Raw genomic sequence first — 14271 nt, forward strand, 5'->3', positions numbered from 1 at the left:
ATACTGGATACAACATCGCTCCAAACTCTCCTCAACAGAGGTCCTCAGTGGTGCTATGTCATCATGCCTGTGTGCTTAACTGTTTTTTCTCATTTGAAGGAACAAGGGATCAGAGGCTTGTAGTCTACAGAGGCACAAGCTTTAAACATCAGCCTGCTTGAACTATTTGCAATTCTGTAAGCACCCAAGGCCTTCCTCCCTTCGCTTTGTGGCTGTTCTTCCAAATTTTGTTGCAAAATATGATGTGACATGGAATGTCAATTAGCAGGAAGGAGTGGGGCCTCATCTACTCTGCTGAGAAGCTCTTATGTTCTGGGTCTGGGTGCGCCAGAAAGGACTTTGGCTGGCTGCCAACCATCTGACCTGCTCTTTGAACACCAGGGCCAATACCCTAAGTTAATATCATCTTTGTGACTACAAGTTTTATCTCCATCCAGAGGAGATTCAGGACACATTTGCCAAGCGGGGCATGCCTCAGGTAGATCAGGATCCCACTCACAACAATGCCCATTGTTCCATGTCCCACTCTATAATCCACGGTCTGTTACAGGGAGCTTTAAGAGATGTATCTCAGTTGAGCTGGAAGTTTCCAATTGATACTCATTTCCTCCCATACCCTTGATTTGTCAGGCTCTGAGGAAGGTTTGCCATGCGCAGGCCCTGGTAATCCAATTTGCCCCACACAGACCCCCCACCCTGTTTATGGTGACTCTATTAGATATTCTGTACTTCTCTTTTCATGTCAACAGAGTGTGAACAGTTTCTGAAGAGACTAATAAATGTCCCCCCCCGGTTCCTTTTGTCATTCTCCAGTGGGACTTGTACCATGCTCTTACCTTTTTGACGGGTGCTTCATATGAGATCTACATTGGTTGATTTGCTTGCTAATACTGACAACAGTTTTTCAGTCTGCTTGCTTTAACTCTGTCAGTGGGGACTCTGTTCCATCTGGGTAAATCTATCACTCTGCCCACTTTGTATCCCCATCTCATCCAACTATGGAGTAGGAGCATTTACACAGACTCCAATCATGCAGTCAGTTATTATACTGACCTGCTCTCTGTACGGTACACAGGCAGCAAAAAAGGAAAGCCAGTTCGGAGATATTGTCCCTACTGGATTATAAAATGCACCACAATGTGCTGTGCAACTGCAAGGAAGAAGCCACCTGAGGGAATCCGTGTCCACTCACGAGGGCAAAATCATCCTCCTCAACCTTGGCCAGAGGTAAAGAACAGAAGCATGGTCTTCCCTTCATAACTTCAAGAAAAATTATTGTCTGGACTCAGACAATAAAAGTTAGAAAGGGTTGCCATTTGTACTCACTCAGTTCTCCAGCATTTCCTCATCTGGTCTTCCTACAGACCGTCCTCCACTTGTGAATACTTCTTTGAAATCTACTCAGATGTGAGGAATTTGATGATAGAGGCATCCATCAGAAGAAAATGTTACCTTCGATAATGATTTGTTTGCTAGATAATCTAACTGGAGATTCCTTACTGACGCTATCCTCCTCCCCATTTTATTGGAAGGTCTCTTATTGAAATACCAATATAGATTGCTGCACTGCACTGTCTCAACTACTGATGTCTTACATTGTCTGCACCTTGAAAGGCATGATTAAATATTGTTGAAAACTGACCTCAAGGTGCTATGGGGCACATTTGCAAGCCCCTAGCACCACAGGAGCATCACTTTTTGTGACGCTTCAGTGGCGATGTGCACTGCGCCGTATTTATAAGGCAGCTTTAAGCCTTGTGAATACACTCCCTTCACACGCTCAGCACTTTGCGTGGAAGGGGCATACAATGGGTGTTGCTGTGGGCATTCCACAGCAACACCACTGCATTTTGATCCCGCCCCAGATTTATGAGATTTCGTAAACCTGAGGCAGTCCCAAAATCTAACGCTACCCCAGGGTTGGTGTTAGCATGGCACAATGAGAAGAAATTCTGCATTCTGCACTATACATAGAAAGAGTAAATCGCCATTGAATCTCCCCTGCAACTCAGCAAGCCTTGCACCATGGCGCAAGGGTGGCTGCGTTGGCGCTCGGCAGCTAATTTAGCACCAGCACAGGGGAAAACACAGGGATGTGCAGTGTTGTAGTAAATATGGTGCATCCCTGCGTTTTAGAAGTGAGGCAGCGCTGTGCTGCCAATTTTGGCGCAGTGCCCGCGCTGTGCCACTTCCTGTAAATATGCCCCATTTGTGGCTCAGTAACTTCATTCTGACTCCCTTACCTGTGTGGACATGGAGCCAGTGCCACAGAAGGGCTATATCAGGGGTTTCCAGATCTAGGATCCAGGCACCTAGGATATTCAGAGGTGAGGAATCTGCAGGTAGATAGAGTATACATCAGAAGGATCACTACCAAAGGTAAATAACATTTTCTTACTGAGCTTTTTAGTGTTATACTAAAATGAGATACTAGTTGAGTCAAGAAAATTGATTGTAAGTGGATAAATTCATCTCTCAGTGTGACCCGTGGGCATGGAACTATACATTCCCATTTTCATGTTTTTTAACTTTTAAAATATGACTATTTGACAAACCAAGACTGGTAACGTATTTGGTAGTGTAGTTTAGAATACAGATTTGATGACAAGACACGTTTTCTGTCTTGCAGGTTGAACTGTGGTTCTCAACAAATACGGATGAACCTACTTCGGAAAAAGAGTGTAAACCTTTGCCATTTAACAGACTGGAGCACTGCAAAAAGGTTAATTTGGAACTATTTTACAAAGCAATATCTCCTACCTTATTATCATGTTTGGCAGGGAGGGTTTTAGCTGTTGGCAGAGCTTATACCAACAAGGCACAGAGAGGCAATAGATAAGTTTTCCTCAGCCTTTGATTGTTGTAAATGTCATTCACATTTTGATCAGCGCACATTACAGTCATTGGTTGTTCCAACTTTCATTCATTATAAATGAATTATTTCCATCTGAAGGGCATATATACATTTAATTGATACAGCAGAAGTATAAGTCCACCTAGGAAGGGCTTTATTTCTAATGCATTTAGAGAGAAGTGTCCACGTGCTGCAGTGGACGCACAGTTCATACCATCTATGAAAAATGGAAACGTTGCTGTGGTTGGACGTTAAGCTTTCCACTGGTATCCACCTCACACATGGATGCTTGCTCAGTGCAATTTTCCTGCACATGTGCCATATAACCATGATTTCTCTGCATTTATTGATGCCTGCTGGTGTCTTGTTATGCATGTGAGCATGGTTACATCCCAGCCATATATGTAATATGTATTTGTGGAGCGCAAACCAAACTAAAGAACAACACAGTGGGGAACAATGATAGAAGCCCTAAGATACGATTCTTGATCATTGATAATGAAGCTGATTATTTGGAGATGGTTGGAGCCTTATTGTGTAAGAAATCGCTCATATCTGCCAACCAGTTGACACTCAAATGAGAGAGATGACTAATGTTTACACCGGTAAATCCATTAAATCGAATGTAAAGAAAAATATTTTTGAATGAAAATGCAGGTTTGCAAAGCGTGTGATCTTATGGACTTATACAGAGGCATGATGCTTTGTAGGAGGGTGTATATCATTGAAAAGCAGGTGACATCCACCAAATAAGGGTGAATTGACAGGTATGATACTGTTCTATACATAGGCAAGTTTTCAGCTTTTCTGGATTGCAGGAGGATAGGGGCCGTTCTGAAGCTGGGTGTTATTAATTTCTTGGGTACCTAGATGGGGAAGGTCAGTTTTATGGTTTTTTAAATTATTTCATTTTTGCATTTTATTCTTTCCAGTGTACCTATGGCTTGGCTTTTAGCATAATCTTGATGGTTATTTTCTTGCCGAAGTATACAGGAGCGGTAATTTCTGATGGCCTTATGTGTTGCAATTATTATACAGATGATGTGGGCTCAAAGGAAAGGCTGGATGTGCTAAAAGCTGGTCAAAATTTGTGACTAGTAAAGAATTTTATGAACCAATCTATATAATGATAAGTTTGTTTGTAATATTTTGATTTGGCGTGTGTCGCAATCCAACCTACCTCATGATTTTTTCCCACCGAGATTTTATTGATTTTTCAAAGTGTAAATCACTCAGAGAGTGAGCTCAACACACCTCTGTAATCAGAAATAAGCATACTCTACACTAAATTGTTAAGAAGAAACTCCTACTCTCCTCCTACCTGGCGAGCAATCAGACAACTTAAATCAACTTATAGTCTACCAAAGCATGCTACTGGCTGTTCTATCTATGTTCCATCTCATTAAGTGCCCATGTCTACTTTTCAATGGCCAGCAACAACTAGAGCACGTCTGCCCATTCTTGAATAGTTTGAATGACCAGAGACTTACAGCTCAATGTCAGTTGTTGTTATGGGGCTAAAAGCATATTGGTTATTGATTTCCACTCTGTTTAGACATGTTTATGATTTATATTGGTCTACAGCCAAGGTTGTCAGTTGCAGGGTTGGACCCTAGTGAGTAGCCCACAATGCCCTTAAAGTTGCTAAAGATTTTGTTCCAAACAATTGTTAGCCTTGAGCATTTCCACAACCCATGTAACACATCTGCTTCGAGCCCACATCCCCTCCAGCATTGTCTGTCTTCTATACCTTAGATTTGTTTTAGTCTGGATTGAGTAACATGCCATATCATCATAGGTACATATTTTTCCTGTTCTGCACACTTTTTCATAGGGAAAGGAGGTCGGACCAGAGCTTTTGCTATTACGTCATTAAAACAAGGTTTCCTAGGATTTGGATCCATCTTCTCATGTAGGCCAATTCCGTGTGTGTCTGGGCTAATTTCTGCAAATGTTGGAAAGTAGGCCTTTGAGGCCAGATTAGGGTGTGAAAAGCATTTCCCATCCTGTTACTGCCATTTTGTTCTCATGAAAAGGGCAAGTGACGTAGCTGAAAGAAGCATATATGGTCAGTTTTGCTAACTTTTTTATCTTGTTTACATTAATTGAATGCCTTGATGTTATCCCCCCGAAATAGGTCTTTTAGCATCCTACACCCACTTTCTGATCAATTTGCAGTGTTGCACTTCACCGCCTCTAGAAAGAAAAAAGGGGAAAGTGGTTAATCTATGATTTCTGCTTAGTGACTTCCATACTTCCATTGTCGGTTTCAAGATATCAGAGTAGTAACAGACTGGAAGTCTTTTGTGTTGTAGTACTAGGACCTGGTCCTAGGAGCGCAGCCCATCACTGCTGCATCCATATGGATCCAGTGGTGCTTGGTCTCTTAGAGTCATTTCTTAAAAATAATTCTGAATTGGGAAGCCTGATAGTATTTCTTTATTTCAGGTACACCCAACCCATTAGACTGCTTTAATGCTTTCAAGGTTTTCCCAGAGATATGTGCTTTCTTTACAGCCCACATAAAGGAGTCTATGCTATTTTATAAGGCTTTTATATCTCTCTCAGTGAGTTTGCCCGGTCGAGCCAGAAAAAGATATAGAGTCTGAACAAAATGTTGTGTTTAATTACTGTCACTCTGCTAAACCAGGTTATAAAGAGATTCCTCCATTTATAAATGTAATAATTTTTAATACCCTTAAGTAGGCAATGATAAATTGCTGCATAAAGCAAGCAATGCTTTGGTGTGACATATATACCCAGGTACTTAGGTTTTTTATTATTGGCTCAACCAACACAAGGGAGTTCCGGTTGAAAGCTTGTTTGGAATTTGGAGGTGACAGGCCTGTACTGAGCATCTCTTTTCATTGTTGACCCTAATACCTGTCACCCTCTCATAAACCTTTGAGACCTCCATTACCTTTAGAATATGAACTTTTTGAATCTCTTAATGAAAAGGAGAACACCATCATTGAATAAGTAAATTGCATGTTGTTTACCATTGAAGGGCATTCCTCTACTGTCTGGTTGGTGGTGAATGGTAGCTGTCAGTGGTTCAATACAGGAACAAATAAAAGGGAAGAAAGTTGGGAGTCCTGTCTTGTCCATCTGGTTAGATATATTTCTCAGTTAACAATTACTCTTGCTGTTGGCCATTTTGAGCCAGCTGCTACCCACAACTGCATATGGGGGCCCAGGCCTAATGCCTCAAGAATTCAGGAGAGGAAGACCCAAACTGACCCTGTCAAATGTTTTTTTCAGCATCTAATACTAAGATCTCCACAGGGATCCATCTAAGATTGGTCTTTTCTATTACATGGAGTACCCGTCTACTGTTGTTTGCTGCCTACCTCTGGGGGGTGACTGACCCAGGTCTGCAAGGTAGAGTAACTAAGGCATAAGCCTATTAGCCAAACCTTTGTGAAAATGTGTGAAACAGAGTTTAGTAGCACTATAGGTTAGTAGGACTCACATTTACAATTTAATTCATTTTTTTTTTTTTTTTTTGTAAAATCGGTTTATTAGCCCTATCTGGCCCCAGCAGTTTGTAGGGTTGAAAACCTAGGATCACTTTGGAGATCTCGTTTGTAACCAGCTCTTCTCAATTTGTCTCTATTGCCATAAGTTAGTTTTGCAGGATGAGCCACAGTAATAAAGACCTCCACTTCCTCCGATTGGATGGGATCTTCATTATACAATGCAGGATAGATGTCTTGGAAGGCCCTGAGTTTATCCCTGTTTTTACTGATAGCATTAATGCTGCCACCGAGTAGATAAGGAATTTTTCTAGAACCTTCCTATGTCCTCAGCAACCTTGCTAGAAGTGAACCATTCTTATCGGCCTGTGCATAAAATCTTTGCTTTAAGAACAAAAGTGTTTTCTCAATTTGTGTGTGGTCAAAAGGTCTTATCCTGCCCTTCAGAGAGGTGCCCTCTTGCAGGGCATTCAAGGAGCAAATGTTACTATGTTGCTGTATCGCTGATTTCAAATCTGCCTTTCAAGAGATACAGTAGGCTTTGCTTGTGTGATGTTCTGCTTTCACCACAATACATATCCCTCTAGAGATTGCTTGTAAGCAATCAATAGTGCATTTGGAGTTAAATATTCTGTATCATTTTCTGAAAAATATTGTAACCCTTAAATCCTGCCTGATAAGTCAGTTTTTTTGTATGGATTTATCAAATTCACAAGCAGGGCTCTTATTTGGGTTTGCTTGCCGCTACCCTTCCATGTTACAATACTGTGGTCCAATACTGCTAGTGTGTTTAATGTGATGGAGCCTGTACCTTCTAACGTTTTCTGTGTGCTTCATATCAGACCAGTCTTAGAAAAAGGATCTATGTGCAAGTGAGAAAAGGGTGAACTCTTGCCTACCCGGATGTTTCCTTCTTCATAGGTACATAAGGCTGAGGTCCCTCATCCCTTATGTCAGCTCTTTTGATATTACCCCCTGTAAATACCTATCCTATTTGTGATTTTCTAACAGCGCATTCAGTGCTAAATTGAAGTCACCAACCAGAACAAGCTCACCTGATCCTACTCTCCAGTTTTCAACAGAATTTGGAGTAGGCAATGGTCCTGACCCTGGTTGGACGCATATTCATTAAGAATATTGAGAGGAGACCCCTGATGCCAACCTTCTACGTATAAGTAACACCCCTCTATCTTATCTTTATTCAAAAAAAATTCCTTGAAGTGGAAATCTTTATGAATGCCAATCATGCACGCCGTTTTCTCATTGTTAACAGCTGCAAAGTGTAGGTTGGTGTAGAGCCTGTGTTTCATTAGGTAAGTATAGATGGTTTCTAGGTCCAGAAGAGCCTCTCTCACCTCCCTTTAAAGTTTATGGTGCTTGACTAGGAAGCTCACACCATTTATATTCCATTATACAATTGTATCCATTGTTCTGTTCATAAAAGGTAGCCTACAAAGCTATTGACAAGTGCTTGGCACTCCCTATAAAACACACTTGATAACGAGGAAATAATGAAGGAACTTTAAAGCAACAACAGTCAAAATAGTGTGATAACCTGCCAGAGTTCCAAATCAACCATATCCTCCTCTCTTCCCCCGGTCCCTATTTTCCCCATTCCTAATGAATTCCTACAACTGTCTCCAGCCATTGTGGAGAAAGGATTAGAAATATCTCTAGCTCAGTGATGAGTCACTTTGTGACCCGCTTCCCTCCCCTTCACCCTCCATGGCCCGTGGCTTTTTGTTTCTTCTCCTAGTAACTAACCTTCAAGAGCATGTGAACACCACACAGCAGTTTATTTTGTGACCTGTGAACCTTATTATTTCAAAGCTCTTGCAGGCGCACCCCAACTTCATTGGTAACATAGTTCTCATACACTCAAAGCATTAATGGGTTCCTGCTGAATGCAAATATTCAAGTTTATGTAACTTAAGTTCACCAGCTTGGGGTTGTGCATAGATTACATTCATAGCAATAATGCAATAAGACAATGGCTCTATGTCATTTGTGCAGTGTGTTGTTTTATGTTTCTCCCATTTTTCTTTGGGTTCCAAATGGAAATCATTCCCCTCCTTCATCTGTGACTGTGGATGCTCTCTTGATTGTCCCAGTATTTCCCGTTCATTCTTTGGCCTGCATGCTGTGTACAAATCTAAATCAATCAATCTAGAATCATAATGCAAATTGGAAAGCCCCCCTTTAGTGGATTTGTTGCTTAAAGAGTTCAACTATCACTGAGGCCAGTGTTAGTTTCTTATCCAGAGTGGTTTAAAAAAAGGTCCTGAAATATGTTGTTTTTGGAAAGGTGAGCTGGTCAGTTTTTCTGGCCTACCTAAATATATTGTCCTTTAGCTGTGAGGAGCCCAGCTTAGCTATAATGTCTCTCAGTCATGCCCACTTGCAGATGTCAGCACCCCACCTTTATGCTCTTGAACAATTTAGATCTTGCAAGTTTTGATTCTCTTTGAGTATTAAGCTGAACAGAGAATTGCAGAACTGAACCATATTGCCACCTTCCTCATGTTCCCAGACACTGGAAAGGCTGATATTCTCATTCCTTGACCTATTATCTAAACCAGTAAATTTGTTTCCTTAGCATTTTGACTTTTGGATTCCTGTGTTTTTTTTTTAAGTTCATGACTCATGGCAATGATGTAATCTTCGTTGGTGGGCACACAGTCACCTAGTGGTGAATTTCTTTAGTGGCATCAGAGACGTGAGTTGCTAATTCTGCTTTCAGGCCTTGCATTTGTGTGATAGCCATGTACGAGATTTCATCACATAGATTGCCTAGGCAGGCCTGTGCATCTCCTGTGATAGGTGCCCCAGCTTCTTCTTTTTTTAGAGGACATTGTTTTTGTACCACTGTCAAGGGTAAGATATCAGGCACAGCCGTCACTGTAGAGAGTCCTTGTCCCCGGCTATTACTGATTTTACTTTAAGTTGTTTGCCTCTTATTCATGAACAGACCAATGAGAGTCCTGTCACAAACATATCACCTGTGTTCCACCCCAAGAGCCAGGAGTATGTTAGCACTGACCGCGATCTTCCTCATCAGTGACCAGTCACTGACTCAACAAAATGAGCAGGCAGCCAGGCCAAAACAATCTATGAGTCTAAGGAAACGCCTGCAGCTCAGCATATAGCCAGCATTAGTGTTGGCACAGAGACAGTTAATCATATATTCTGAGGTGACAGCTCCCACAGCATGGTATGTAGTTACTGGTGGTGATCAAGTAATCCATGTGTTCTATTTTACCAAAGAGTGGATTTTTGGGGCATGTTGAACATTCAGTGCCCGGATACATGGGTGATAAGTCGCTCTCTACTAATCCATATAACATAAAAATATTATGGTTAATAAAAAAACAGCCCATCTTTATGCTTGGGTTGGTGTGATAATGCACTCCTAGATTCTGTTAGTCTTGGGGCACCTCTGAAACAATCTGTTGCTCTATGGGGCCACGGGGGCAGCCCGAGGTCTGGCATGCTGGTCACACTCCTATTGGCCCCCTGACTCGCTCAAAGTAGGCCTCATTGCCAGTATCACTGGGCATCAGTAGGCCCAAGATGGCCACCACTAGACGTGTGTTTCCAAGGGACCATCTTCTCTCCCTACAGATTGTGATTTCTCTCCATAGTCTATAAAATCGGCTACCAAACCACACCTCACTGCTTTGCCGCCATGCAGCCTGCTTTTCTTAAAGGAAAAAGTGCTGTGTTTAAAAATTAGGTTTGCTTTAAAATTGGCTGTAGTCATTTGGACCACTGCGTATTCCCCAATAAACTCTGTTTTTTTAAATTCAAAAAGGGAAAGGGATCCCAAAGGAACATTTTATGTTTTGCAAATGGCTTACTACCCCATCTTCATAGTCAAGTTTTGCGACCATATTTATATCACAAAACATTGATACATCTCATACCAAATCATTATTTGGAAGGGATACTTGCAACACATTAGTTACAAAAAGTTATTTGGTATGGATTCGCAAACTACTTTTAATTTACTGACTCCTAAAATGTCATTAGTACATGGCAAAACATTTTTTTGCTGTCACATTCAGCAATTTGGATAGTTTGAAACTGTAAAAATGTTTGTTACTTTACCTTTGGAGTGCTGCAGTTGAACTTCATGACTTTGAAGATGCTTATTGCAGCATGCTGGAGGCCTGTGTGTAGTGGGGGTGGCACAGATTTGCCTACATCCAAGGGAGATAGGGCTAATGCTTTGAACTTAGATCTAAAGCTAGTGTCAGGTCCAAAAAGTTTCCATTTTTGTCAGAAGAGAGAACTGCTATCTTCTCATTGTTTGGCAATAGGTTGAAGATGTTGATGTTCAAGATGCATCGAAATGATTTATCTCAGGTTGTCAATGGGGGTGAAACGGCCCAGGTACATTTTAGAAAGCCAAGCTTGCATATGTATTTGTTTGATAATAGTGGTGCTCAGTAGAAAATGGTCTGTGAAATAAAGGGCCAGGTGAAGATTGGTGACATGGTTGGGACGGTCAACAGCAAGCAGGCTGAGCAGATTGAAGTGATAAAATAAAGAAATTACTGCTAGGCTCATCGTCCTTGAAGCCACTTTAGAAACTCCCTGAAAAAAGGAGGAAGATCAACATCCACCAATATACAAATAGAAGAGAGTATACCTTTCTAGCACCAACAAAAGCTGCATAGATCACAAAGTACAAGATAAAGGGTTTTGAGACAAGTGAGCAAAGATTCAAGCTCTTCTTACACAGGAGTTATAGGAAGTGGAGCACATAGGAGCTTTGAGTGGTGGCTGCATGATCCTGGCAGACCTGGGCAGACATCTGTTGTTATTCTGATGGATACTTCTAATTAAACATTCCTCACCTTAAGAATTTTCCCAAGGCATCAGACTAGATCCAGACATTTTTTAGCAATGGTCCTGCACACCACTAAGTGCTGCAGTGTGGCTTCTCGCTGGCTTCTTTCCACCCTGGAATTGACATAGCAGAGCTATATAAAAGCAATATCCCTGTGTGGTGACATCAGTTTTTTTCTTTCCATGCCTTCGTATATGGATCCGAGCTCCCCTCCCTTTTTGTCAGTTGACAAACTCCTGTAAAAGATGTATCTCCAGTGTACAAGGGAAGATGTCCCCATTGAAGACTACATGGTTCAAGCTGTGCTGTGACTCCCAAAAACAGACATCGGTGACTGGCTCACATGAGGTGTGCCTCTATTGTTTGGACTTGACGCACAACTCCAAGTTGTGCAAACAATGTGACCTTATGTATCAGAAAATGTTCCAGGACCATAATACAAAGCTGTATGTCGCTGAACACCAGAAGAAGTCACGGACATAATGTAAGTCCCGATCGAAGAGCTGGTTCTTCAACTGGTCCCATTGTGCCCCTTAGTCCATTGGTGATGCTGCAGCATGTTGAGGCCTTTAAGGAGATTAAGACCCTGACTTATACTTTTTGACGCAAACCTGCGTTAGCGCAGGTTTGCGTCAAAATGTATACCACCGGCTAGGGCCATTCCTGGATGCCAGCCAGGCATCATATTTAAGCTATTACACTAGCTGGCAGTAAGGCCCAGTTAGCGTTAAAATTATTGACGCTAACCGGGTGGGGGAGGCATAGGGGAAACTGGATGTTGTGAGTGAAAGAATGGAGCTAGTCAGGTTAGAATAAAAAAAAAATCTCTACCCTGATTAGCATCATTATTTCCACGCACAACCCCCATGGACATGACTCCTGTCTAAGTAAAGACAGAAGTCATGCCCCCCGGCCCAATGGCCATGCCCAGGGGACCTAAGTCCCATGGGCATGGCCATTGGGCACAGTGCCATGTATGGGGGGCCCACATTAGGCCACTCTATGGCAGTTTGCAAAAAAAATAATAATACTTACCTGGAATTACCTGGGATGGGTCCCCCCCACCCTTCGGTGTCCTCAAGGTGTGGGTGTGGCAGGGTAGGGGGTGTCCCTGGGGGCAGGGAAGGGCACCTGTGGGCTGTTTCCGGGGTCTCTGACCATGGAAAAAGGCCCACAGGTCCCCTAACGCCTGCCCTGACCCAGGCATTAAATAATGGTGCTAAGCAGGCTTAGCGCCGTTATTTAAGGCCCTCTTCCTCTCGTGTGTGATTTTTGTACTGTAAGGTAAATAAGGCGCTAGGGCCCTTGAGTAATTTTTTTGCCCGGGAATGCCTACCTTGCATCTCATTGACGCAAGGTAGTTTTCCGCAGGCAAAAAATTACTTTAACTCCAATATTTTGGTGCTAGACATGTCTAGCGTCAAAATAGAAATATGGAGTTAAGTTTGCGCCGGATTTGCGAGAAAAAAAATTACGCGAACCCGGCACAAACAGAATAAATATGCCCCTAAAAGGCATATTTTGTGTATTCTTATATTCTTAGAGTTTTCTTTGGCAAATTTTCGGGCCCCAAGAATTCACAGGGGCCTCCAGTCAGGCTACAGCTAGTGGACCTGTCCTCAACATTATCTGTGCCCCTTTAACCTGCCTCGGGTTCCACACTGACTCTGATGTACACTTCTATTCTTCATATTTTGCACCAGTTCTTTCTGCACTCACACCGGTTCCGACAGCGCCAGAGGTCATGCTCCTGCCAACTGTAGTTTATGACCCCGAGCGGAACCTGCCTCAATCCTTGATTCCACTGCAGTGCACGACATACGTTCTGATACTGACAAAACACTTCTCTTACAAGAGGCCCTCCTCAGAGGCTTCTGAATTGTGGCTCAGATTGTAATCAATCCGATACTGATAGTGGTGATCATGGTGATGATTTAACCCCTCATTGTAGGAGGCTGGGCTGGTGTGTGGTGGGTACCTATGATACTTGCACCTTATACCAGGTCCAGGTATCCCTTATTAATGTGGTGTAGTCAGTGTGTAGAAGCCAGACTCTCTAGAGGTAGCTGTGGATGAGCAGCAAGGATTATCTAGGAGACCTGCAAAGCTCATGCAATACCACTGTAGTCACACAGTACTCACACACATGAAATAAAACACTCAGTGTTACACAAATAAAGGTACTTTCTTTTGCTGATGCAAATACCAAAATTATCATAGAGACTATACTCCCTTAGGAGATAAGTGATACACAAATGATATACACTAGTATACAGAAATAGGCATAAAAACAGTTAGAAAACAGTGCAATTAGTGAAAATCACAATGGATAGAAATAGCCCTGGGGGAAACAAAAACCATGTACTAAAAAAGTGGAATGCGAAAGTCGGTCCCCCACCTAGGTAAGTGTATTGTGTAGATGGGAGCTGGGAGTATTAGGAAATCCCAAAGGTAAGTACCACAAACCACCCCAGCGACCATGAAAGCAGGAGTAAATCACTGTAAATTCCCAAGATCACACAAAGAGAAGGAAAGAAGAAGAATGCAAAAACCAGAAGAGACTGCAATACACTAACAGTGGATTTCTAGACAAGAGGACCTGTGGAAGAAGAGGACCAAGTCCAGGGAGCACAGCAGAGTCCAGGAAAGGCAGAAGCCCCTACTCACCATACTGAAGGTGCAAGAGGTGAGTCGACGGTGAAGGAGAGTCAGCACTGCACCCAAGATGACGAGGTCGAGTTCCTGGAGGATGCAGGTGATGTCCCACACCGGAAGGAGGATTGCAGTCAGATTTGCGCCTTCAGATTCTGCCCACGAGCCTTGGCAAAAGCAAAACTTGCGGTTAGCAGAAAGTGGAGCTACCAGGAAGGACCAGGTGGACTTTACCCAGGAGGGGGAATCAGAGGGGGCCCTCAGCAACACCGAGAGTCCACATAAAATCGGGCAGCACCCACAGAAGTCCCGCAGGATGGGTACAGGAACATTGCAGAAGAGGCCCACGGAGCCCTACGAAAAAGGCTCCCACGCCGCGGGAGAACCACTCAGGGAGCTGTGCATCGCAGGAATGATTTCTGATGGCTGGAGCTTCA

The 14271-nt window shown here is 42.7% G+C and overlaps 1 protein-coding gene across 2 annotated transcripts in view; it reads left to right on the plus strand.

The window, feature by feature from the left end:
• The window catches only part of SPEF2 (sperm flagellar 2), a 736330-nt gene that overhangs the window by 652876 nt on the left and 69183 nt on the right, over nt 1-14271 (plus strand). For both annotated transcript variants that reach the window (XM_069220893.1, XM_069220901.1), the window contains one exon: nt 2630-2722. In XM_069220893.1, the coding sequence (XP_069076994.1) occupies nt 2630-2722 (93 nt within the window). The remainder of the gene's footprint in view (nt 1-2629; nt 2723-14271) is intronic.

Source organism: Pleurodeles waltl, chromosome 1_1, assembly GCF_031143425.1.
Source record: "Pleurodeles waltl isolate 20211129_DDA chromosome 1_1, aPleWal1.hap1.20221129, whole genome shotgun sequence".
NCBI lineage: Eukaryota > Metazoa > Chordata > Amphibia > Caudata > Salamandridae > Pleurodeles > Pleurodeles waltl.